Here is a 26,407-nt window from a genome sequence, read left to right as displayed (position 1 = left end):
GCTTGACAAGACGACCTGAACTGTCCCAGTCAAACAGATATAGCATAACCTAGTTTGACCAGACATTGTGCTGCAAAGCCTTACCTACTGCTTGTCACAGCTTACTTACTGCCTTCAAAATCTTGCTTGCTACTGAATGCACCGCTGAGTTACCTCCTAGCTGTGCTTACATGTGACAAGTACGTAAGTATTTTGAGATACGAACCACAATCCGCTCAACACTGAGCACAATGACCTCTCACGAGGCAAACTTGGGACCAAGACACCTGGAATCAAAAGGCATTCAGTAGCCTCATTTCTGTTTAACCACACTTAACACAGGCACCACGTGCGCTACGTGGAGCTCATTCACGAATCGCTGCCCAGCTGGCAGCAATTCAGGATTTCAGGCCTAAGGCAGCATGCTTTTTTACATTTCATGTATTCATTAGGCCAGAATATACAAGCTCCAGTTGGCCCAGGCTGGTACAACCGTGAGTGATGAAATGCCCACAGAGCCCAGGCTGCCACAGGTAAGAGATACACCAGACGGGACATCTCACCTATTGGCAGAGAGTTTCCTTCTGCAATCACACACACCAGACTACAGGCACGCTCTCTCTCCACATGCGTGTACATTCTTCTTTTCTCTTTTTCTCTAGATATGTACAGAATTTACCATTTCCTCCGGGGCTTAAGAAGGGGACAGGCCGGAGGCGGCTGGCACATGAGGCCACAGCCCCGCCGGCACGGCCCGGGCCCCGGGGCCCAGGCGGCAGGCCGCGCCCGGCCCCACCGAAAGGCGGGCTCTGGGGGTGGCCGTCCCGGCCGGGGGGCAGCGCGGCGGGCCTCGGGCCTCCGCCTCTCCTCACGCCGCCGCCGCGGGGCGGGGAGCGGCGACGGGGGGGCCTGGCTGTGCGGCTGGGACCGTGTGCGGGAGGACCGGCCAAGCTCCGCCCCGCCACCGCCCCTCCGCCGCCGCGCCGCGGGGACGTGCACTCGGTCGACGGGCCATGGAGGCGGCGCGGCGGCGGCTGCGGGCGGGCGGCGGGGAGCGGGCCCGGCGGTCCGCGCTGCTGCTGCTGCTGTCGCTGGCGGCGGCGCTGGGAGGCGAGGCGGCGGAGGCGGATGAACCGCGCCCGGCGCGGCAGCGGGGGGACGAGCAGTGCCATTACTACGCGGGGGGGCAGGTCTACCCCGGGGAGGCGGCTCGTGTGCCCGTCTCCGACCACTCGCTGCACCTCAGCCAGGCCAAGAGTAGGTGCCGGGCGGGGCTGGAGCGGCCGAGGGAGCGGGGAGCGCACGGGCGGCGGGCGGGGAGGAGAGGAGAGGCCCCCGGGCGGCGGATGCCGCACGGCCGCCCCTTCCCGCGCTGCCGCTGAGGGGCGGCCCGGCGCCGGGGCCAGGCCCAGGGGAGGTGCCCGCCGCGCGCCTCCACTCGCGCCGCGGGGTGAGGGAGGGTGCGGCGGCGCGCGGGGCCGGCCGTTACCGGCCGCGGGGTGGGTGGGGGGCGGCGGCCTCCCCGGGCGCAGCGGGCGGCGGGTGGCGCCACGTCAGGCGGAGCGCCTTGGCCCTCCGCGCCGGGCGGGGGCGGCGGTCGCGGGGCGCCCAGTGCCCGCCGCAGCAGGGGCCGCACGGCGGGGCGGGACGGCGGCGCGCCCTCCCTCCTGGGATTCCCCGGGGTGCCGCCGCGGCGCGGCTCTTCCCCGGCGGGGCGCCGAGGCTGCCGAATGACTTCCCTTGCCCGCACGGGCTTGTGGCCGTAGCGGCGTGCACACGCCTGCGGGGAGGCCTCGGGGAGGGCGGAGGCAGGGCCCACCGTCCCTTCCAGACCTACGTTTTTATCGTGGTAAAGCGAGTTTCGACGTTTCACAGACATTGAGCCATGTCTGTGGTTCTAGAAGCAGCAAACGAGTAAAGGGAAAGGCTTTGAAGAACGTACAGAAGTGTTTCGTGCTCACGCTGTGATTAGAAATGCTGAACAGTCGCCTCCTGTGATGTTTACCAGTTATGACTGGGCTTGGTTTGTCGCTTGCCTGTGTGCCGACCCTCACTTGTGATTTAAATGCTTTATGGCAGAGCTAGTTGCAAACATCTTTAATTGAGTCGCAGTGAGATGTTCAGGTGGTCAGATGCTCTCCAAAAGTCCCGATCTGCAGAACAGAGAATGGAGAGAAGTCACGTAGAAACGATCTTTGCTGTGAGAATTTACAGCTTTAAATCCTTTTCCTCTACCAAGCCAGGGCATAACTTCCATTACAAACGTTTGCAAACAGGTGCTGTGAGAAAAATGGAAAACCAGTCAAGATACGTGTAACCGATTTTGTTTGGTTTTTCCTCCCTTTGTAATGTAAGTTACTACAGCATTTAGACAAGTATTTTTAAACAAAAAATATCACTTTCATTTAAAAATGGGTCAAGATACAACATATTTAATTTCTTTTCCTTCTCCCTAGTAATCTGAAGGTCAGTTGAAGAGAATGTTTTGCTGCAAAGAGATTAGATTAGAGGTGTCACTGTTTTGTAAAGAGCAACATTTGAAACATTGTAGACAGCTCAAAATGACTTGAAGATTAATCCTTGCTCTCACTTGAAAACAGTCCCATACCTACAAAGACTCAATAAAAAAGAAGTCTGGAGCTTGAAATCTGGTCAGAAAGAATTCTGCAGACAACTTGAGAGGAAGAAGAGCATTTCTTCAAAAAATGTAAACCGAAATTATCAGTCACACCTGCTGACTCTCTGTACTTGTATTGCTGTGTCCCTCGTGGGTTATACCAAAGCAGACTGCCTTCCCACTCAGGGGCACGATGTGTCTGGTGATTTGGGGCGGTTTTTGCAATCCTTGTTGTAGATCCTCACCAACTATATTCTACAGCTGGGGATTGTCCTAAGAAAAGGAGAGACCACTAACGCAGTCATCATCCAGATAATAACTAAGATTCTGTATATTTATCTCAGCAGCATTTCCCCAATTTCCTGGGGCTGTATGTCAATGTCCTTGACATCACAAGTGTATTCAGATCACCTTGTACCTTCAGCATACCCTACCCTTTGTCTCAGAATTCACATTACTATGAAAATAGTACCTGGCAGAATCATTTTTAGTATTTTAAATTCAAGGTTAATCCCTTTTGATAGGAATAGTAAACACATTTCATGCATTTTAATTGGATATTTTTTTAAAAACACAACTATCTTCAAATAACAATTTGGTTAGGAGTTGTAATTTAATACATATACACACATTTTTAGGCATTTGTCTCTAAACATGTTGTAGCGTGTATTTTTTTGTGGACTTGAATGCCAAGTAGTTTTTTATGGCTAAAAAGTAACGATACGAATTTGAACCATCTTACGCTTCTGATTCACAACAGCTACTCATAACAAAATAGTGAGAGTTCCTGAAATCTTAAGCAGCTTCTCCTTCAGTCTAACAGATGTTCTGCTGTGAGCTGTTAGTGCACACGTGGTTTGTTCAATATGCGCAGATAAGGTTTGTGTGGCCTTGATTATCAGTGATTCAGAGGGGTCATGTGTAAGCACAAGTTGGTCAAATTATTTACTTTCCTCATTTACTTTACTGAAACCTACATTTCTTCATCATCCTGTAACCTCTGCCAGCTGTGAACTTTTTAAAGTGGTAAGAAAGTTTCATTTTGTAACTATGCAGTAGGTTGTTTTTCAAGCAAAAGGAAGAACAGTTGACCTTGCACACAAGCTAGCTAATGAACAGCTTTGTTTGAACACGTGCTTCATGTTCTGACTTCTAATTGAACGTTCTTTGTATTTCAGTCTCCAAGCCAGCACCTTACTGGGAAGGAACAGCAGTCATTAATGGAGAGTTTAAAGAGCTGAAATTAACAGATTATGAAGGAAAATATCTTGTCTTCTTCTTCTATCCTCTTGACTTGTAAGTAAGACCACTGTTTACATACCAAGACTGAGTGCAGCTACACTAGACTCGTAATTCATTACTTTTTCTCTTTTTTTGAGGTCTTGGTTTTTTGTTTGGTAAGGGTTTGGGGGAGGAGAAAGGAGCGACAGAAGAAAATATATTCTTTGTGTTTGTGTTTTCATCATGCATTAGTAAAATTGTAACACAATCTTTGTCCTAATAAGCATGTCCACTGATTTGTGTCTCCACACAAAAAAATAACTTTCAGAATGTAGTACCCGGTCAGGCAACCTTTATGTTCTGTATGATGCTGTAAAGCACTGCTGCAAACAGAAGACAGCATCCCATCTCTATTTTCCCAAAGGCATGTAGGGCAGTAAGAGATGGCGTTTTCCCTTTAAGTTCTTCCCATAACATCCTAAGAACATCTAACATTATCCTCCTTTATTTGGAATGCTGTAACTTCACTGGTTGAGTGAAAATACCTCAGCTTTCTACCCATTCTTTTCCACAAAATGAAGAAAAGAGGACAGAGATGCATAACTACCTTAACGTTATAAAAGAAAGAACATGGCTCTTGGCCCTTAGCTTCAAGGCCCCAGAAATTGTGATCTTTATCACTTTATTTCTTCTGTAGTGGAAAAAGTTTAAGTCAAAATAGTTAAAATTTGCAGACATGCACGGTAACAAGAAATTATAGTATGTTCCTCTGAAAAAACTTGGCATGTTGTGCATAAATTCAGCCACTCAATATTCATAAAGTCAAAAAGAAAGTAGCTGTAAAAATACTTGTATCCAGATTGTAAACTAAATGTAGGTTTATAATCTTCTTCAGTAGTAAACCGTTTATAACTGAAGTAGAGTCTGAGGCTGGAAGATTTGTCAGGCAGTGTTTTGGTTAAATACTTGAAGAAGCTATAAAAATAAGTAAAAGCTGAAGTCATTTATGATAAATCCACCATTTTAAGTTAAATGGAGAATTTACTGGATGTCTCATGAAATTTTGACTTTATCTTGTTTTAAATCATCTAGTACATTTGTATGTCCAACTGAGATAATCGCCTTCAGTGACAGAATTGAAGAATTCAGAGCAATAAATACCGAAGTAGTAGCATGTTCTGTGGACTCAAAGTTCACTCACTTAGCATGGTATGTATCGTATCCTTGTCTTTTACTAAAAATTATTCATGGGTGCATCTTAGCTGAAGAACTGTATCCCCAGATTTGTAGCCTATATAGGTATATCATAATGTGTAAAAGCATGATACTATTGATACAAATGTTTAAAATATTTTTCAGTGGTAACAATTTTTAACCCTGGTGTGTAAAGCTTGTTTAGTATGTACTGCTTGGAATATATTATGTCTCAGTCAAAAAAACCTATTTCAAATACAAAAGAAAAAAAGAGATAAGGATGCAGGTATCTGTAAACGCGTTACACTATCCCAATTCATGAGCACACTGGTATAAAGCTAACATGACTGGTAAGAAAGAGGTCACTATTAATAGATTTGGCCAAAAACTGCAAAAGATCTACTGAACATTTTGCTTGAACCATAAATAGTATTCATCTCCTTTGTGTGCAGAACAAGAAAAATGTCACTTGCACTAAATCTTTCTGTCTGTACTGTTCTGGTTTGTGACTTTTAACTTTGTGTAAGGAATAAAAATCTTTATGAGAAATACATCTGTATCTCATTTCTTTCATAGGATTAATACTCCTCGAAAACAAGGGGGACTTGGACCTATGAAGATTCCACTTCTTTCAGATTTGACACACCAAATTTCAAAGGATTATGGTGTATATCTGGAAGATCAAGGGCATACACTGAGGTATTTCACTTGGTTACAGTTCATTTTGTTCTGCTGGAGCAGTACTTACTACTTTGTATCTAAAGAAGCATTTGAAATTTTTCTTGAGGATTCATGCTGAGAGACAAAATATATATTGAAGAACACAAAAAAAAAGCCATAATGAGTCAGAACGGGTGGAGGTTAATACCCTGCTTAACAGCAGTCATCAGCAGATACCTAGGGCAGGGCAAACATGCAGAATACCCCAGAATTGCAGTTACTCATGGACCTCCCAAGGCCAAGTGGAGTCAAGATTAAGGGAAACTAATGGCCTCAAGAGATAAATCTTTCATAAACTTGATTAATTGCTTTTGAGATCCCTATAATGTCATAACATCTGCAACATCCCCTGGCAGGGCCTGCCAAAGTTTAGTTTTATGTTCTGCAAAGAACTACCCTTTTTTGGTTTTAACTTGCCATCAGCTCATGTCATCTGATACCCCAGGTAAAGAATAGTAGGCTAGTAGTATTCTAAGGTGGTGGGTATTGTATGGTGTTTGCAGAGGTCAAATTCTTCCCATCCAACAGACATAAAATAGTGTGTAAACACAACACTGCAATTAGTTCTGTTTCCTAACACACACACAAAAATGTTTTCACAGAGGCCTTTTCATTATTGATGATAAGAGAATACTTCGACAGATCACGATGAATGACCTTCCTGTTGGGAGATCAGTGGATGAAACGCTTCGCTTAGTACAAGCATTCCAATACACAGACAAACATGGAGAAGGTGCTCTTTTAAATACTTTCATGTTGAAGACTGTTTTACTTAGACTGGAAGCTGTATTTGTAGCTTTTGGAAGAAAGGTACTCGGTAGCATTAGAGACTAGCCTCATGCAGTGAATGAAGTGGTTTGATTGCCCTGCTACAAGATTCTGTGGTCCTGGTACCTCCATAGGTTGTTTCTAGTGTAGTAATTCACATTTTGCTTCACATCCATGAGAATGCAGAGCATAAAGCATTCCTTAGTCTGAATTAAGGCATTATGTACCATCTGTCACAAGCATAAACCTGTACAAAATATGAGGCCATGAAGAGTCAGGCCCAATATTTCCGTACCTTTTGGCATACTAAAATAATTGAGACGCAGGCCATCCCTGTCCTGTGTCATTCATTGGGGATCTGTGACAAGTAATTGAGAGTGCTTCATGTCAAGACACATGGTGATACTGTGAAAGTTAGAGCGCCATTACTTGTGTTTTCTTTACAAGCGCTATGTGATCATCTTCCCCTGAGAAAGAAGCTTTCACTGGCTTCAGATCATTACTTTGTCTCAAGAATTCATATCCCCCCAGTTCAAGCATAGGATGAACTTTTTACATTTCTTTAACTAATGTGTTTCAATAAACACATTCATTTTTTTAAAGATTTGCTTAAATATTAATACACATGTTCAGCAGCTTAACTTCTATTTCAACTCAATTTCACCTGGCATTTGAAAGTACCTTTATCTGAAGGTACAAATCATTATTATGCTTTGCTGTACAGATTTTAAAACATAAACGCTGATACTTAGGCTACGCACATTTGACTAAGGAAATTTAACCTCTCTCATTTAGTTACAAAGCTGTCTTGCAAAATACTGATCTGCAGTGTGTTTCCAGAGTACCACATTTTTTCCCAGCTGTACATGGAATCTCACCAGCTTTTGCATGAATGCTGAGGAAAGCCTCCCTAGGGGCCTTATTGGATTCTTTGCACAGAAGAGGAAAAGAAGTTCTCCACAATTCCTGATTGCATTTGTGGTATTTTGTCTGACAGCATGCCTTAAAGCAGTGTAATATGGCATAAGTCATTGGGCTAAAGCCTCAGAGGGAGAGCTCTGAACAGATAAGATAAGAGCTTCACTCTAGAATGTCCAACTGTACAGGTAGTCACAGGGCTCTCGGCCACACTGCATGCTAACCGCATGCTGTAATCCCTTTACTCCTGAGCAAGGCTTCAAATAAAATCACTCAGTCTCTTGTGGAATCTTTTCACTGATTTCTTTGCTAAAAAATTTCCCCTAGCATTGGTTTAAAGAAAGGAAGGTAGGTCTCTCTGTAGTCACCTGAATTTTATCATGGAACTTTTGTTTCTATGAGAATTGGTGTTCACTCTCAGATACTGCTTTGCCAGTACTTTGTCTAGAAAGGCACAAGAATTAAACCAAGGCATAGACATCCATCCAGAAATACGCAGTTTCCAGTTAACAGAAGTGGTAGGTGGTATCAGGTATAAACTGTTATGACACCATCCCATGTGTAAAGAAAACTGCGTATTTAATAGTTGCAGATATTTACATGTGACACTTGTGTGCTGTTTTACTTCAAGTTCAGAAAGAGAATATTAAGTCCACAAAAGCAAGTGTGTGTAAAAATGCTTTTACTAACTTTGTCCTTTTTTTTTTTTCCAGTTTGCCCTGCTGGTTGGAAACCTGGCAGTGAAACAGTAAGTTACTGTTTATATTTAAATGCATGTACTACTAGAAAACACTCAGGTATTTGCACTAAAGCCAAATCCAAAGTCTTTGCAACTTTCAATGAGATGATATCAGTAAATTCACATTATTATAGTTACAGCTTGTGGATTACTACTGATTTCATTAGGAGCTCGTTTCCCTCACACTAGAAATATTCCAATTCAATTCCAATTTCAAATTCCCTGTGTACGAACAAAACTCTCTTGAGCAGAAATGAGTTCATGATCAAGAACTTTTTTCCCTGTTAACACCTGCTGAGAGGAAGTTGGAAACTCTTGAATCTGTCCTATCTTCTCAGTTATTTGTCCATGTGAATTCTTGGCTCTGTCAAGTCTTACTGTGGAGCCTAGGCACTAGCCCAAAAAAGACAGACAAGTTCCCAGGCTGCTGTAGTATCTGACAGAGCCAGTGTGCCACTATCAGAACTCCAGCAGAGAGCACTGCCTTGCTGCGCAATAGCTCTTCCTCCTTTGCTACTACTCGCCTACACGTGACTACAAGCAGAAGAGCTAGGGTTCAGACAAACACCCATTGAACTTGTTCGTGTTCTCTGGGCTTGGATCAAGCCTCAGCAGAATAATGAAACTTTCACCAGAGGTCTGAGCCACCTAATTCAGATGAGATCACTGTCATTCGAGCATGTGGCTTTCTTCTGAACCATCTGGTGATGACAGAGCGTTGTTGTTTAAGAGCCGACTCAACAAAAAGCAGGTCCCAGCAGAGTAGCAGAGTACCAGCCCCTAAGCAGAATAGTGAGCATTGTAATTGATAATAAAAACAGTGGAACGTGAAACCCTGTTTCTTTACTGGATGTAAAAACTTACCAGGATGACTTGAGACTAGGCGTCACCTCCTTCAAGCTAGCAGAAGAGTGTCTTGGTGGGGGAGGCTGGATATTAAGACTGTAAAATGAAAGAGGGCTGGCTGGCCTAACAGACGTATTTTGGCACTGAAAAGTTCTGCCCTCCATAACCATGGACTACCTAAATAATACGACATTAACATATTTTCTATAAAACAGTCTGACAATGCTGAGATTAACAGCTCCAATACTATCAATGTAAAGATCTAAAACAATACATAAGCATTCTCTTTCTCCTCTGTGCAAAAGATGCAGATAATTTAAATAGCAGAGCAGTTCAAAAAGACTTCTTCGAAGATGTAGCCATGCCTTCTAAATGTGTTTGATTTAATTAGATCAAACCAGAGGAAGCCATGAGAGTGTGGTGGCCAAGGGAAGAACTGTAAGTAAATTCTAAGACTCTGGATTTCAGACGTTAATTTATTAAAATATCTTGCTTTTGGGGCAAACAACATAGGTGTACGTGCTCCCAGCTGTCAAAATTCTTCCTTTGGTAGGCTGCACTCTCTCTTCCCCCAATTAGTTAAATCTTTCTGCTTACTGCGGTTAGGTACCTTTAGAGATAAACAGTAATCTAGTACCAAATCAACTGATAAATTACTCTTCAGTGTTGCTTGTGGGTTGGCCTTAACGTCATATTATGAAATACTATGCTGTTCTGGTTTTATAGTTTGTTGTGTTTGCGTGGTTTTGGTTTTAGACTAACATTTTTATTTTCTTTCTTGCACAGATAATTCCAGATCCAGCTGGAAAACTGAAGTATTTTGATAAACTAAACTGACGCTCGCTTCTGTTGAATTACATAGGTCACACATTCGACTTGATTTTTGCCAATAAAATTTCATTAGTTTTGTTACTTTCATGAGTTTGACTAATATATGTAACTGCAATAGACCATTAAAGGTCTTGTTGCTTAAACAGGAGTCTAACCTGTGTGAAGCACAGATACCTCATTAGTTACCGGAGAATATTCTTGTGAAATACCTGTTTTCCCTGGAAGTCTTGTTTAGATGCTTGGTTTTCCCAAAATTTACTTCTCTTAGCATCTCAGGCTTAGATTCATGACTTTTGCTGTTGATAGATTACTTAAATTTCTGCAAAAATGTTGTCTGCTTGATCACATTGTAGGAGCTATGGCTAGAAAAGAGCCACTTGGTTACAGTACATTAGTCTGTAGTCCAGAGGCAACAGCAGCTAACCCAAAAGCCAGAAATAAGTTACAGTTGCTGAATTGAATTTCCAGTCTGTTTAAAGCTGGAAAACATTTTTAAACTACTAAGAACATATCCTACGCCACATAAATCAGTACAACTGCACTGAAAGAAATACAGTTGTGCCAGTTCATGAGGTTCAAAAGCTGAACCAGTGATTTTTTCCATGCTTGTATTTGTAGTGTATACGCTGATAAGATCAATTCCATTTCACACGGTCTGAATTTTTTCCCTGGCCCTACAATGTTCACAGATGTACATAGTGGTTAGTGTCCTGTGCTGATCCACTCTTTAACCGTGGCTCCTAGTCTTAAGGGAGTAATTTTAGTCTTTCCCAAGATTAGTATTGACACGTCCAGTAACCATCAGAAACTCTTGTGGCTCACGTACATGAATTTCTTCTTTCAAAGGAAAAAAGAACATCTCCATGGAAGACATGCTTCACACTTGTGTGCACTGGAGATCTCTTTCATAAGAAATGTATTCTCTTGCTTCTTCCCACCTCTCCCTCTTTTTAACATGGCGTTCTAGTACCTGTGCAACTGGAAAAACAGCACCTGAAGTCAGTGTCAGCCCTTCACCAGGGTCATCCTTGAAAAGGCCACAGAGAAGGCTTCCTCCCTGCGCCAATCCAGCACCGCTACATTATTACTTTTGGTTGGATCCCACATTGGTGAGAACTTGCTTCCCCTTCCCCCACCAGACCATACAATTCCCTCCCCTATACACAGACACTTCAGTACAGTTCTGCCGAACTAGACCAGCAACCAGCAGTGGCATTCTCACTGTAAAGGCACCTGATTTTGTAGACTTTGGTGCGTATTCAGCAGCCCTCTGGATTAGTCACTGCAGACGGAGAGCAGAAGCGGCTGCTTGACTTTTCCTTCGGCGATGATACAAGTAACACCTAAGCGCATGCCTAGGGCAAAGGGAACCACGGCCAGAGCAAGCCGAACTCCACCAAGCCCCAGCCCCCCACCCCTGCAAGGTCTGGGGAAAGGAGGGGCTCCTGATCCCATCCCATACCACACCCCATACCCATAGGGTAACAGAGGCACAGCGGGACCAACACCAAAGGCTGTAATGCGCTGCTCCAGCCCATGGGATCTCAAAGACCAGAGGGCAGCACGTGAGAGAGGTGGTTTCGCACATTACTGGGCTGTAAATCAGCCTCTTGAATTTTACTCAGGATTTTGTTTACAGCCTTTTTATCAACGCTGCAACACCAAAATCGTCATCAACACAGAGAATGTTCAAGTTAACTCCAAGCAACCGTAGCATGACAAATGCAGGCCCAGCTATTACATGGATATTCATAAGCAGCCCAAGGCACAAAACAAACCTAACACTTGTGTCTGCCTTAGAAATAGCGCTTGTGCCCTCTTCCGCGGCTTTGCCTGCCTCTCCAGCCAGGTCGCTCTCATTCACACCTAACGCTCTCCCAGCAGCAAAAACCTCTGTGGCACTAAGCCAGCAAAGGAGACATTGTCGTGGTTTAACCTGGCAGGCAGCCAAACACCACCCAGCTGCTCGCTCACTCCCCAGCCCAACGGGACAGGGAGAGAATCGGAAGGGTAAGAGTCAGAAAACTCGTGGGTTGAGATAAAGACAGTTTAACAAAACAGAAAAGGAAGGGGGAAAAAAAAATGATGATAGAATATGCAAAATGAGTGATGCACAATGCAATTGCTCACCACCTGCCGAGCAATGCCCAAAAAAACTGCAATTGCTACTTCCTGGACATGCCTACCATTCATATACTGAGCATGACGTCACATGGTATGGAATACCACGTTGGCCAGCTGGGCCAGCTGTCCCAGCTATGCTCCCTCCCGGCCTCTTGTGCACTTGGCAGAGCATGGGAACCCGAAAAGTCCTTGACTACAGGGTACTTAGCAACAACTGAAAACATCAGTGTGTTATCAACATTCTTCTCACACTAAATCCAAAACACAGCACTAGGAAGAAATTTAACTCTATCCCAGCCGACACCAGGAGAGACATTATAAAGACAGAGATGCGTTACCACCCACCCGTTGAACACGCTCCATCCAGCCCACGGCTCCATGCGGCGCCAGGCGAGTAGCAAGTTACAGCAACAGAACCACAGGTTGTATCGCTGTAGCACATACAGCAGCAAGAGCATCAAACAAAAGCAGGTGTTGAAAGCTGCACCCTGAGCCGAGAAAAGAAAACAGGACTGAGAACACTGACTGAAGAAAACAGAGGCCATCCGCACACATTGAACATCGCAGATTTAGGTCAACAGCAGCGTAGCTGGGCCAAATTTGAAGGCCCCAGCCCTCTAAACGCATGTGGTAAGGAATGGGCTAAGGAATATTTTTTTTAAAAAGCAGTTCAATAGGAATAAAAAGTCCTAGGGAAATAGTCCTTAAGCAAAGACCTGAGTCACTATGTCACGTTACATATTTGAAATGAAAGATTATTTCTATGGAAAGAGAGAATGGGGTTTTACAGAGATTTGGATATGCTGGTAGGGAGGTTTAGGAAGGAGAAGACTGGGCAAAAAAATGCAAAAGTGCTGGCGTTTGAGGATGAGAAGTGCGAGGTTGGGGCGGAGGGGGCAGCAAAGGCACATCCTCAGTTACACACTGCCTCCAAGAAAAAGGGAAACCAAAGGACCGAAGATGAGATCCCTGAACGGAAGAATAATACTGGAAACTCGGCGGGGAGGGAGAAACTCTGAAGTTTGTGGGTTTGGGTTCATAAGCATTTGCAGATGGGCAAGACAAATGGCAAGCTGAGGATCTGGCTTATCACTACCTACTAAAGCTACTGCCTTCCTCTTGCTCTATTATTGAGAACTTCGTTTCAGTGTACCTTGGGATAACATGTACCATTTAAAGGCACCAGCTGATTTTTGTACTACCCTCCATCGTGTAACAGCCTGATGAGCAGCTCTGAGCAGTACAGAGCTTCCTTGGATGGTTGTTCCCCCAGCTGCAGGGAGAAGTCAAGGAAGGAGTGACAGAAAGCAGGACTAGAAATGAACAATACACGAACAGAGCAAATAAAGCTCTTGAAAGTATGAGGCCCTGTTCTGAACTGACATTTGCTGGAAGAATCATGCTCTTTGACTTTCACACACATACTATATATACACCTGATAAACGTAGTGAAATAGTAATGAATTGATAATGCAACTTTAAGGATGATGCTGTGATGGCTATTTCAGAGGCTCATGTGGCTGTTTAATTCTTTGTATTATATAATCAGCATGTGCAGGGTTTGAGATCTTCCAGAAAAAACATCAAGAAAAAATTAATTTCAAAATCAGAGTCTAGTAGTACCAGTATCTTGGATAGGATTATCATCCAGCAGGCAAAGAGTTTAAAGGTTTGCTTTGCCCTTCCGTGTTTCGATTAACAGACTGCTGCAATCATCCTTCTAGTTCTGGTCTCAAAGTCTGCCTCTTGTATTAAGCCCTTATAAAATATGTCTGAGCTGAAGGACAGTTACTGGGAGACTAAGCAACGCTTGAGTACTTTAGTATCACACACGGTCTGCAGTTGACAAAGATAAAATATAGGTAGTTTCAATTAAACAGCTGAAGTTGATTCTGTCTCCTTACTGATAATGAAATGCTGAGGCAGTACAGAAACCCACTCCTCTTCCACACGCACATCGCCAATTCTTGCCTAGTGCTTGGATTAGGGATTGCCATGGCCTTGCTGGCATACCTGGAAATGTCTTATGCACAGATATAGGAGCAAAATCTTCAGATAAGCACAAGCGGGACAAAAATTAAAATCCTAATTATTTTTTAGGCAACAAATAAAAGTGACATCATCTTCTGAAAGAAAGAAGATCCACCAGCCAACTTCACTGAAGTCCACATTGCGATGGACATCCTTAGCACTGCTTGAGATATGACCCTTCCAAATGTTGGTGCAGAGAGTTGAGTCTAAGAACCTGATTTCCAGCCACCGGTTTGAAAATGGTGATCCACATCACGGCAACCTCAAATGAATTCCGATAGACTGGGCAGTGCCACCTGCGATGGTCTCTCACAAAACAGTAACTGAACAAATGACACAGTGGTCTGTTCTTCCAGTACTCATCACCTGAGGTTTGAAATAGTGGAAGAATTAAATCTCACACAACTCTGCTTCCCAAACCCTGGGATGTATTCATGGGCCTCTCTTGGAAGTGCATGAAACACAGATGCATGGAGCTGCCATTGTGAACTCATCTTTTCAACAGAAAAAGCAAAGAGCTCCTGCAAAGCAAGTAATAACTAGTAATGAGACACTCTGCCTTCAACTTCCACTGCTGTTTCGGGCAAGCCTCTCACATGCCTCAAATGCTATCTCAGCAGTTAAAGAGAAACTTTATCCAGCGGTGAGGTCTGCAGGTGAAAGCCACCTCTCCAAGCTTAACGAATCTAGCTGGGGTAGGAACTTTTGTGACAACCCCACCACCACCGCCTTTGGGACGGGTACTCCAGCAAGCCTACCTCACTGAACAACGCTCGCAGATGCTGCCCCACCGCCGCCGGGTGCTCTGAGAAAGTTCTGCCTCCCCAGGCAGCCAGCCCTGCCTCTCCTGCGGTGCAGAGCCCTGGTGCTAGCCTACTTGCAACGCCCGTAAGAAGAAACTCACTTTTAGCAGCGTTTAATTCTGGAGATGACCCCCTCATAGGCTTCCCACCAGCCTGGCGGACACAGAGGGCCCAGGGGACTGGTCCCTGCTGCAGGACTGCACCTGAATTTTCTGCTGAACAGTTACCAGATAAAGTAAAGAAGCGACGTTGTGAGCGGGGACCAGAACCCCTACCACTGTCCTTTCTGAGTGCCCCAAGCACCAGTCCCCAGAGCCATGCTCCCCTCCTCCAGAAATCTCCCATTTCTGCTACGTAACGGAAGATAAAAGAGTAAGGAGCAGCCAATGCCCAGAAGTGCCTCCAGCCTCGTGGATAGGAGGCCTGCAGGGACGAGAATCCCCTGCTGTCGGGGAAAGTGCTCCAGTATATTTTCTATGCAGGTATTGTCACCCAACTGCACCTTCCACAACAGGAGCCCCCAGTTTCTCTTTCATGAAAGCTGAATATTTACCCTTTTATTTTCCTGTTAGCTGGTGCCTAACCCATGAAGAAATAATCTCTCCCACACCTAGTTAAAAATGCTTTCAGAGGAGGACCAGCAATCAAACAAATCTGCCACCAGATAAAGGCTGGACTGAACGTGCAGTAAAACCAACTAAGCATGCAGAAAGTTTAGAGCAAGTTTCTGAACTATACCCTCACTCAGTGGCCCATGCTGTACCAGCTCCAGCAAGCTTCTTCCCAGAATGCTGTACACCATGACGTGGCTGCAAAGGAATTGTATTTGAAGCAGGGCTACCAGAAGCTGTTACAGTAAGTTTGAGTAAGTAATTTTACATTTTTTTTTTTTTTAAACACAGAAAAATAAACACATTTAAAACAAAGCGCTTTTTGGGGCACTGAGCTCAGCCAGTCCCACAGAAATCTCCTTTTATACCACCATTAACTACTAAGAGGGTTAAGGGAGGCAATCCAGCTACCACAGACTTCCTCCTCCTCACTGTATTCCAAGATGTGATGGGCACAGAAACTTCCTTCCCACTACAGAGCCACAGCCAATTACACAGATATAATATTCACTATAAATAAAAAGATATTCTACCAATACCTTTAGGCTTGTGTGGTAATGGTTAGTCACTTCCAGCAGTGACGGGCTGGTCGTTAAGTTGCAATATAAACTCAACATTAATTACTATGTTAGAATATTTTAATTCTGAATGTGAGATCTGAGAACAATTTTATCTCACACACAAAGGTATACAGCGACGTGTGTAAATAATGCCCTTGAACAAAGATACATTTGGCCTATTATCAGAGAGGGTGACAACTTGGAGCTACCTTCTCCGAGTAAAAAATACGTGAGCACATATTCTATGTCTTTCTGTTTATTACTATATATATTTTATATCTTTTACATACGTATATATATATACACACACACATTCTGTATGACTGTACATACATTTCTATAACTACTGTGATTGTGGTACGTGATTAAGTTATCATGAATTTTGAAAACACACTAATTGTTCTAAGCATCTTCATTTGTGGGATTCATTTTCTTCATTGTGTCCAGAGGTTTTGATGTCACACCTTGCTCCCTACTCTATTACCTCTTTTTCTCCTCTCCAATCCCTTCCCAAAGGCTGAATTTAGAAATTATGATAAATTCGTATTTAAATACAGCTGAAAAAGCAGTAGAGAAAGAACTTGGTACCCCCTTAACTTACAAATGTTATACAAAAGTGATCCAGGTAGGACCACTGGGTGAATGATAAAAACATGCAGATAGTCAGGAGTAATACATAGTTCTGAAGTAGATCCCTCCACTTGCTACCTTCCTACTTATTTTTAATAGCCAACAGCGATCTATGCAGCAAGGGGGGAAGAAGCTAGGATAGAATTTCAGTTCTTTATTTGTAGGTCAGTCGGTATATTCAGCTTCCAAAGAGTTTTAAAAAGGAGAAAAACAGAAAATACAATACATATCCACAGTGTCATAACCATTAAAGAAAAAGATTATAATATCATACAGCTGAATCAGCGCTGGAGTGTGGCTGAAGAGAGAAACTCTATGTAGGGAACCAAGAGCTTACTATCACTGCAATTCATGAATCTGATCCGGATCAGGCAGCACCCCTGTGCCTCCACTGGAAAGCTATCTAACTTAGACATTCAGGCAGCGAAATCCTAGAAAGGAAAGGCTGATGTATAACATGGTGGTTATTAGAATGCTCACTCTCCTCACATGAACAGCAATCAGCTGTTCAGAGCCATGAACTTCATGCTATCCTAGCACCAAACGAAGCTGGGCCTAACTGTGAATTTCTCAAACTTTCTTACTCAGAAGTAAAATTTCAACACGTTGCTTTTTTTTATCAACCTGTTTCATGCATCTGTGCCGATTCACATCATTTCTACTTGCTGCTTCCTGATTTCAAAAGATTTTAAACCTAGCAGGGAAGCCAGAGTCTATTCTCGTGTTTTATGTAAGACATCATATTTCATCCATTTCACCTACCATTGAGCCCAACTACTCCTCTTTGGGTGTCTTGATCAGACAGGATATCAGTCGTGATTTGAGGTATCAGAGGTCCAGTTTTGTGCTTGTGACTAATCATCCTTACTGCTAAAAGTTGATGCTTCCCATCCACTCATCCTCATTTCAGGATGCTGAGCTTTATCTGCCCGATACTGGAGATTATTAAAACTTTCTCTACTACATCAGAAGCACTTCAGTATCAAGTACTTTCTTAACTGTTACTTATATGCCATAGTTATGTCCATCGTGGTGTCCCCTCTGTGGTGGGACTCTGTCCTTCACAAGTAAACTTGACAACCTTTAAAGCTGTGCAATACTCGTATTTCATTACTGTCTACCAAGGAACCAGACAAATAATCCAGCTGAGGAGGCTGTCCTCTAGCTGTACCCCCCCTCAGCAGGATAAAAATCCTCCCACCATTCAGCAGCTGACTTGGGAGCTGCTCAACACAGATTCTCTGGACCCCTAACTCCAGCACCAAACACAACCATTACCATTTTGGCAGCATTTAACCTTTCCTGCTCCCAATCCCTAACAAACCAAAACGTTCTGCTCTACAATGCCATTTCCCAGTCCCACCAAACCTCCCCAGTCAGATCTCTACTCTACAGGCCATGAGAAACAATTCATTAAGGAACTCACTTACAGTTATATCCATAAAAGAAAAAAAAAAAGAAGAGGTTGGCAAGGAGTGGTTGTACGCAAACACAATGCCAGAAGAGACCATCTGGCCACCTCATTTCATTGCAAAAATCAGTTTCCTCCCAAGGGAACATGAAACCATCCAAAACAGAAGCTGCGACAACCTTGTAAAATCCCCGCTGATGGGAAACACCTGCTTTACACTGTGCACACACTAGTAACTTCTGAGCTTACGCTGCTGCCCAGATGCATGTGTCCTTGTTAAAAAAAAAATAAGACCCTAAACCTAATTTACACAAGAACAAGAATATAGGTCAAACGGCTTCATCTGTGTGTATCTACTTATTGCACACATTTTTCTGATAGAACTTCTATCCCTTATCAGGGAAACACAAAGGAAAGCTACTAAGGGAAAGAAGGCAGATGGTGACAAGACAGCAAAAGTCATAATGAGATCTCTCAAAGAAGACAAACAGAAGCTATCTAAAGCTTAAGATTGTATTTTTTCAGCTTTCTTTCCTGGCATTGGCATGTAAAAGTAGATTCCAATAAATCCTAGCAGCAGAGAATAAAAAATCCAAATATATGCAAATACATAAATAGCACTAAGAAGGTATTTTTTGTTGTAGGGTTTGGGGTTTTGTTTAGTTTTGGGCTGGGGTTTTTTTAGTATTGCAAGCACCTGTCTGTTAGCCATCTCTGGTGACAACTTTCCAAGACAGCATGCTGCTACACTGCTGATGCAGCATTCAGTATGTGTCAGGTTTCTTTCATGATTGCAGCAAAGTGTCGCTTCCCATCTAAATACAACATGGACTCTGAAATAAAGTGGAGAAAAGAGAGAACCATATTAGTAACTTAGTATCAATACTGGGCAACTACACAGAATGGTAAGATTAAGAAGCAATCCACACTGTCATCAAAGCATAAAATAAATGTGGTTTGCCATGAAATCCTGTTAAATTCTTCAAATGCCAATAGTTCACCTGCTAAAATGACCAACATTCCAACAGAAAGCAAGCTGTCTTGTCTACAGAGTTAGGATGACAATGCATTAATTGGATACTTGCCTCCGTAAGTTTTGGGGACAACCCGTGGGACCTCATTTTCTGATATGAATGTAAAATGGAAGATATTGGTTGTCTGGTGCTCCCTGGTATCTGCATCATAAACCTCACTGTGCACTCGAACCTGGATGTAGTTTTTTTCCGTGTAACAGACCTACACAGTTAAGATAAGAGTTATAGTTTGTAATTTATCACTGGTGCTGAAAAACTGTAACAGACTTCATTGCACTGTTTAACAAGAAAAGCCACACACTCTCATAATGCACTGTTCATTATCAGTGATTAACAGTGACTACCGCAAAGATAAGTTTTTCTCCTTTTCAAAAAGAAATCAACTCCCACCTGTCCAGAAAGCAGTAATAAGGATCCAACCTCGACTGGCCTCTGAAACATGATATCGTCAACGGATACGATAAAAGGTCTGGAACCCCTGAGCAAGAAAAAGAGAAATTTCTTCTCAAGAACAACAAGGGTGTTTGGAGAAATTTAGAATATTTCATTGAGAGCATTTTAATGAAGGGTTACCAGAAAATAGATCTCTCTTAAACACAGCCCACAGGAAGTGCTAGAGAATTATGTCATCACCCAAGACAAAAATAACTGGAGAAAACCTCTCACACGCATAAAAATACACACTCTCTAAGGATACATTATTGCATCATTATTGTATCTCATGACTTACACTTGCTAGGCAATCTTCATGCCATCATTGCTTAGGCCTCAGTTTTCCAAGCACTGACACAAAAACATTTCACTTTCTATCAGGCTGTGCAGGCTCCATTAAACTTATGCATAGATCTTTGCTGGGTGATGACCTCAGTCACATTTTCTAAGCACAAGCAGTTACTAGAAGAAGTTCCTCTTGTGTACAGAATGAAAAGATGTAGCATTTATTTGATAGAATGCCTATTTTACATGGTTAGAAAGAAAACTTATCTTCAAAAGTCAATCTCAATAGCTTGGTAAGATAAAAGAAAACAGAAAAAGGATGTATGTTCTATCCTGACATGTAATGCTTAAAAACCACGCTCCACGGAACAAGATTCAAATCTATTTATGCAAATATAACAGATGGTCTAAGTAAAATAGTGCTTTGCACTAATAGTGCAAGATTCTACTAGACACCTAGGCGTTTTCTACTCAGATTGTCATTAGGTTGGTTAGCTTGGCTTCCCGACTTATATATATACGCACAGTGCTCTGGATTATGCAAATATCGCAGGTCTACAACTCACCCATAGCTGCAAGCAGTTGCCCATCCCAGTTCAAATGCCTTTCTCATGAGAAAACCCCCAAAGATCCTATTGAAGATGTTCCGTTCCTGTATGTAGAAACAAAAATCAAACTGCTATATTACATATATTCTTTTCAAAGCATTGTGTTGAAGTCTGCACTTCAGTTCACATTATTTAACAGAACTTCCAGCATCTGAATGTATAAAAAGCACTACTGAAATATATATGCAAAAGTCCAAATGGCTGAGGCAACTTTACTAAATAGGAGCTCATCTGACTCATTTGACAACGTAAGAGAAAAACTCAAAATTTTGTCAGCAACCAGAAACCCAACTTAAAACACTTTGCAAAGGAATTTCTTTACACAAAATGAATAGTCTGGTAAGAAAACATAGTAATTAAAAATCTTCTATTTTGAAGTGGCAATCCATACAGATAACAGAAAAATGGCAAAAGAAACTAAGATCTAAATACATTGCAAGGACTGCAGAACTGAAACAAAATAATGGATTGACTAGTCTTACAAAACTGTTTCTGTAATTCACCAATATTTTTCAAAATACCTGAGGATGGCAAATCTGTAGGCCTTTTAGCTTTGCATCTTCCATCCACACTGAATTGGGTGGTAATTTACGACTCCGGAAACTTACTGTCCTTTGGAAGAGACAATAAACTTTACAGCCCACATTAGCAAAATTCAGCAAGTCAAAAATGCACAAATAGCAAATGCAGACAAACACTTAAAAAAACCAAACAAAAAAAAACCCCCCCAAGCAACCACAGAAAAACCAACAACAAAAACAAACAAACAAAAAAAACCCCAGAAATACTATCACTAAAAGCTGTTCCAACTGACCTTGAAGCCATATCTAAAGTGATACTTTGATTTGTTACTGCAATAAGCCCACACTCCTGATCTTTCAAAAACTTCTGCTAACGTTCAAGCTTATGTGAATGAACAAGCTTGAGAAAGGTACATGAAAGAAAAGATGAATCACAACCACAAAGAACACACTTTGTCAGAAAAGCCTTACGCCTTACTTTGTTTTTTAAGTCATAACATGAATTAAAAGCACACAATGAGCTAACAGAGTCATTCAACATCAAACATGCAGACGGTTTGAGGTTTTCAAATCCAGACAGAATGTGTACAAAATACATCTGCTAATTTTAAGGGAAACCATTTCTCACTTTGGTAAACAGCTTTGATAACAATTGTATAATTTTAGTAAGTTAAAGAAATTACGAATTATCCACAAATACAACATTGCACTAATGTCATGAGGCTTCTATCACCACTGGCACTGGACGATTTCACACAAATCTCAAGTATAAGAGAAGTACGTCAACAACAGTCTCCCTCAAATAATGTTGTCAGGTATTATATTTCAAACACATTGCAAGGTTACCTGGTCAAAATATGGCCAATTCCTGCCCTCACAGTTTTTTTTCTAGATATCACAGCAGAAAACTCTTAGATTGTGCAAGTCACGTGGCTGCAAAACCATTCCATTCCCTTATTTGGTTAAACATCATTAACCTTCTTCCTCAAGATTATACCTAACAGCTTGCTCAGAGGCTCTTTGTGTTTACACTGTCACTTTCACCGTCTTGGCACAGCTAACACTCTTTAATGACAGAAGACTCTTTTAAGAAATGCAGGTATCACATTAAAGTTTGTAGCTGTGTTTCAAATAAAATGCCACAGAATTTAAATGGTGAAATGGGAAAACAAAATGCATGCATTTGTTCCAGACTACCCTCTTACGAGCACCCACTCAAAAGGCACATCACTTTTCTCTTTCATAAGACTTCAGTTCTCCTCCACCCCTCCCCTTCTTGCCTTGTGTCCAACGTATTAAGGAATATGTCATGAACAATGTTTCTTTCTTCTGCAGTGGGAGCCATTTTCAGTAACGAAGCAGTGCTGAAATCAATCCTCTTCAGCTTGTTCACTAAACAGAAAAAAAAAAATTGTATTAGAGTTCAAAGGAAAAAAAATTTGGCTTTGCTCTGAAGATTTTAACTTGGAATCAGCTGTCTCTTTCCTTTTTTCTTTTTCCCCCTGTAAGTTAAAAGCTGTAACTTCACAGTCCCATAGATTCAAACAGAAATTTGGCTTTTAGAATTGACTGCATCAAAGAAAAGATAAGGCAGAAGTTCACTGTTACCTCATCAATGTGATGAAGACCTTTTATACACATACTATGATACTCACCCACCGCTCCTACAGAAAACTTCAGTACTCCCATCAAAGTACAGAAAAACATATCAAACAAGAACGCCTGCAGAACAAACAATCTTCTTCAGGTTTTACCAATGATACAAGAATGCAAATTGATGATAGAACTCATTACCATTCAATCAACCACAATGATTAGAAATTTTAGCTTAAAAGTTCTTCTGTTCAGTTTATTCAGTCTTTAATGCTTCTCTAACTCTGCTTAAAATTCCAGCTTGAAACAAAAGAAGATGGAGCTACACACTCCTTCCCCTGCTCTCCCCCTTTCTTTTTCTGAGTTTCTTTCCAAAAGGAACATGGGCACCCAGGCAGGTAAGGAGCTGTGATGCAGCCAGCAGACCCACCACGGGGGCAATCAATCAGCCAGAGCATTAGGAAAGCCTGTGATGCACTCAGGTCTCAAGTGGAGCGAGCGTTCTGGAAACAGAGAAGTCTAGGGGGGCGAGCAGAGCACATCAGGAGTGCCCTTGTCTGTCAGTTTAGCCAAAGCGTTTCCAAGAATGTGACAGCAGGCTTTTAAAGTCTCTTACACTACTGACACACGAGACAGAACGAAAATCTGATTTTAAACAAATTAGGAGCATTTCTAAGTAGCAGAATTTCTGAAGTCTACTTCCTTCCAGCTACTAAGTTGAACCTGAGGCAGATGTGCATACTACCAGGAAGTATGACATACATTCCCCTTGCTTGAAGATTTCTTCTTCCTCAGGGGTCTCAGGAACGAGTGGATTAACAAATGCTGGCCTACGGACAGGAATTTTTTTTAAGTTACAAACATTGTAAGAATTTGTCTTGTGAATACATTATAACAGTCTTTCATGTTTGCTTACACACACACACAAGATGAAAAGACATACACTTCAGGTAATGTGGCAGCTGCCAAGAGAATATCATATTAGTTTTAACTCCAAAGAAGCAGTTAAGTGATCCAACCACTATCTAGTATAATTGAGAAAGAATAAGCGATGCATCTATGCTTCTTAAAGAGCTAAAACTGTTCCCACAGATTATAATGAAGATTATTCAAGCAGCAAGCTGCTTAGAAACTCAGCAAATGAAGATGTGATGATCTAGGATAGTCTAAAAGACTTACACAAAACTTGAATGGTATCATTATTGCTGGAATAGAAAGAGCATAGTGCCGTAGCTAGCAACTGTTCTTATAATCTACACATTCCCATGACAGCCTTATCAACAGCCAAAAGTTGTTTACCACATGTACTACTTATCAAAGAAGATGATATGAGGCTGCCTTGAGTACAACTTTGTATGTTTATTTTACTGCACAAAGAAGTTTACTCTAACGTAATTATATAACGTTAAATATTTCTTTTCACAAGGCAAGGCAAATGCTTATTTTCAAGAGCCATTCTTCCCCATAATTTCCAATTACTGTTTTTCCAATTATTATTTTTGCCAAACAGTTCACCTCTACCCCAAGCCTTTACTCGGGCTGGTGACAAGAGGCATGCAGAGAGGACCTTTTTGCTTGGAATAAACTGCTCTTTCCTGGTTTGCTAAAGCTCTGGGTTTTGGAGACATACCAGCTCCTTCTCCATCGCAGAGCTCATTCTCCCTCTCCTCAGCTCAGGACACATCTACATCAGCTCTCCTGTCCAAGCCCCAAGCTGCTGAGATGCAAGTTTGCTATGGTCCAAAAGCCACACAACCATGTTTCTGTAGCACCACAACCAACCTAACATACCCTGTACCTCTCTTAAAGGTTTCCACCTCACATAGAATAAATACCTTCCTTATACAGACAGAATGCTTCCAAAACACAGCTGGCTTGTGACAGCTGGCTTGAAGAACAGACACTGAAGTTTGTATCTATCTGCACAAGTCCCCATAGGCTTGTCCTCAGTCAATCTGCTAGTGCATAATTACATCAGATTTGATGTAATTCTTTTGCAAAATAAGTTCTTAAAATGGGAACCATAAATATAAGTATTTTTTTAAAATGTATAGTATGTTAATGGGTTCTAAAAAAAATCTCATAAATCTGAAGGAAACCAACCTAATAACTACGTCTAACATTATCAGGACTAAATAATTATGTCAAGCAAAACCCCTTCATTAAATACAGGCAATTATTTAAACTAGTTAGAAACAGAAAATTGTTTATTACTTTTGCAGGCTATACCAGAAAGAGGTAAGAAATACAACTGATTTTTCTGGTGCTGGAGTCATAAACCAAAACAGAAACTGAGCAGCCTGTTAGTTTAATGACTAAGGATTAGAGAGAGCGTAAAACTAGGAAAATAAGAAAGTTTGGGGTTTTTTTTAAGTTCTGTGGAATACTTATCAGTTCCATGTTACTTACATAGGCAAGTTTTAGGCTGAGTTATTCTGATGACACCTATCATGTGTCTATTAGGGAATTAATGGCATTATTCATTCAAGGACTATTTAACCATCGAAACTCAATCTTTTCCATTTTTATAGCAAGAAAGCAAATAATTGCAACAACTACTACAATGCAGATGGGTTTCTAGCAGACTCATTCACGTCTGTGTTCATCAGGCCAGTCATTCAAACACAGGGAAAATCTGTTAAAGAAAAGGGTCAGATCCCAAGACTAACAGCAATTCCTGGTATCATCTGACTGCTGAAATCGATGCTCTGAAGCTTGCCGCAGGAAAATAAAACATCAGCAGAAAACATCAACTATGTGATTTATTTATCACCTACACTATACGGCTTCTACACATACATAGCAAGCTGCCATGTTTGCTATTTTCACCACAGCAGGAGTCTGAAAACTGTTTTCCTGTTCTAGAAATTACCGTTTATTCTCTGGATCCCGGGCCACCATGACAAAGGTTGCATCTAACACAGGGCTGTAATCACCATCATGTAGCTAAGAGAGACAGGAAACAATTATATTTTTAAACTCTAAAATTGTAAACGTGCTTAGCAAGCTATTCAGTTGACATCAACTATGCCATCACACTGTTAATGTTGTTTACTTTTACATTCTGTCATCCCTTCCAAGATCTCTCACAATAGGTCGAAGAGAAAGAAGTAACACAAATTAAAACTCTAGTTTTTGGAATTCTGCAATGTAAACATTGAGCAGGGAATTCTTATTAACTACTACTTTCAGCTGGGAGGGGAGGAAATCAACACAGGCATTCTAAAAGGACCCACTTACCCTTTATTCTGAGAAATGCCAAAACAACATTTTTTGTCAATACCAAATTGCCACTAATGCATTGCCCTGTGAGGAGTTCAGACAAAAAAGGTGTAACATTATCTTCTACATCAGAGACGTTACTTAAGGAGACCAACTGAATAAAAAAATATTTACCTGTTTATCTGAATTATAGCCACTAATATCACTTAAGTGTTTATAGCATATCTTTGTATACTCTAAATAATTAAATAACTGAATTAATGTTTCAGTTAACTAATGAATTGACAATAAATATTTAATAGAAATGTTAAGGATTTTTAATTGAATTATTAACTTTCCTTTTGCTTACTGCACAGTGTATCCTAGTTACACCCTTTATTTTCTGTTATTTAGTATTTAATAACTTATTACAAAAATTATACTACACAGTAGATAAGATGAACACAAGAGATACAATTTAATACTGAATCTGAATACTGATATTAAAATTTATAAATCCATAAAATGCAAAGGTATAAGGAAAATAAAGTTTTTCAAAAGCAGGCAGAAACTTATTTAAGAATATGCAGAACACAGCCACCTATTTTTTTCTGTAGGAGTACTGTGCTGCAGTTTAATTACAAAATGCTGGTTAAGAAAAATGCATGTCTTGAAAGAAAGGTTAGCAACAGAGTATCTTAGTGCACCTAGACTATTGGAAGTTGTCTTG

The 26,407-nt window shown here is 41.7% G+C and overlaps 2 protein-coding genes across 9 annotated transcripts in view; one reads left to right on the top strand and one right to left on the bottom strand.

Moving 5' to 3' along the window:
* The first annotated feature begins 974 nt into the window (after positions 1-974).
* On the top strand, positions 975-9,914 carry PRDX4 (peroxiredoxin 4). Of its 2 annotated transcripts, XM_075175020.1 has the most exons (8): positions 975-1,236; positions 3,775-3,892; positions 4,910-5,026; positions 5,588-5,710; positions 6,334-6,464; positions 8,131-8,165; positions 9,394-9,440; positions 9,789-9,914. In XM_075175020.1, the coding sequence occupies exons 1-8, from the start codon at positions 993-995 to the stop codon at positions 9,790-9,792; spliced, it is 819 nt and encodes a 272-aa protein (XP_075031121.1). In that variant the 5' UTR covers positions 975-992; the 3' UTR covers positions 9,793-9,914. The 2 variants fall into 2 exon arrangements, with proteins under 2 accessions (XP_075031121.1, XP_075031114.1); XM_075175013.1 differs by lacking the exon at positions 9,394-9,440.
* The window catches only part of ACOT9 (acyl-CoA thioesterase 9), a 37,990-nt gene continuing 13,345 nt past the window's right edge, over positions 1,763-26,407 (bottom strand). For 4 of the 7 annotated variants that reach the window (XM_075174994.1, XM_075174955.1, XM_075174976.1 and 1 more), the window contains 8 exons: positions 25,349-25,422; positions 23,239-23,306; positions 22,164-22,275; positions 20,884-20,974; positions 20,321-20,406; positions 19,428-19,515; positions 19,089-19,239; positions 16,203-18,836 (listed from right to left, as the gene is read on the bottom strand). In XM_075174994.1, the coding sequence (XP_075031095.1) occupies positions 18,778-18,836; positions 19,089-19,239; positions 19,428-19,515; positions 20,321-20,406; positions 20,884-20,974; positions 22,164-22,275; positions 23,239-23,306; positions 25,349-25,422 (729 nt within the window). In that variant the 3' untranslated portion in view covers positions 16,203-18,777. Of the gene's footprint in view, positions 2,133-16,202; positions 18,837-19,088; positions 19,240-19,427; positions 19,516-20,320; positions 20,407-20,883; positions 20,975-22,163; positions 22,276-23,238; positions 23,307-25,348; positions 25,423-26,407 lie in introns of those variants that run through there. The other 3 variants (XR_012677486.1, XR_012677485.1, XM_075174985.1) reach the window with 3 other exon arrangements.

The sequence above is a fragment of the Calonectris borealis genome, chromosome 1, assembly GCF_964195595.1.
Source record: "Calonectris borealis chromosome 1, bCalBor7.hap1.2, whole genome shotgun sequence".
Classification (NCBI taxonomy): domain Eukaryota; kingdom Metazoa; phylum Chordata; class Aves; order Procellariiformes; family Procellariidae; genus Calonectris; species Calonectris borealis.
This window is presented reverse-complemented; position numbering and strand designations above follow the sequence as displayed.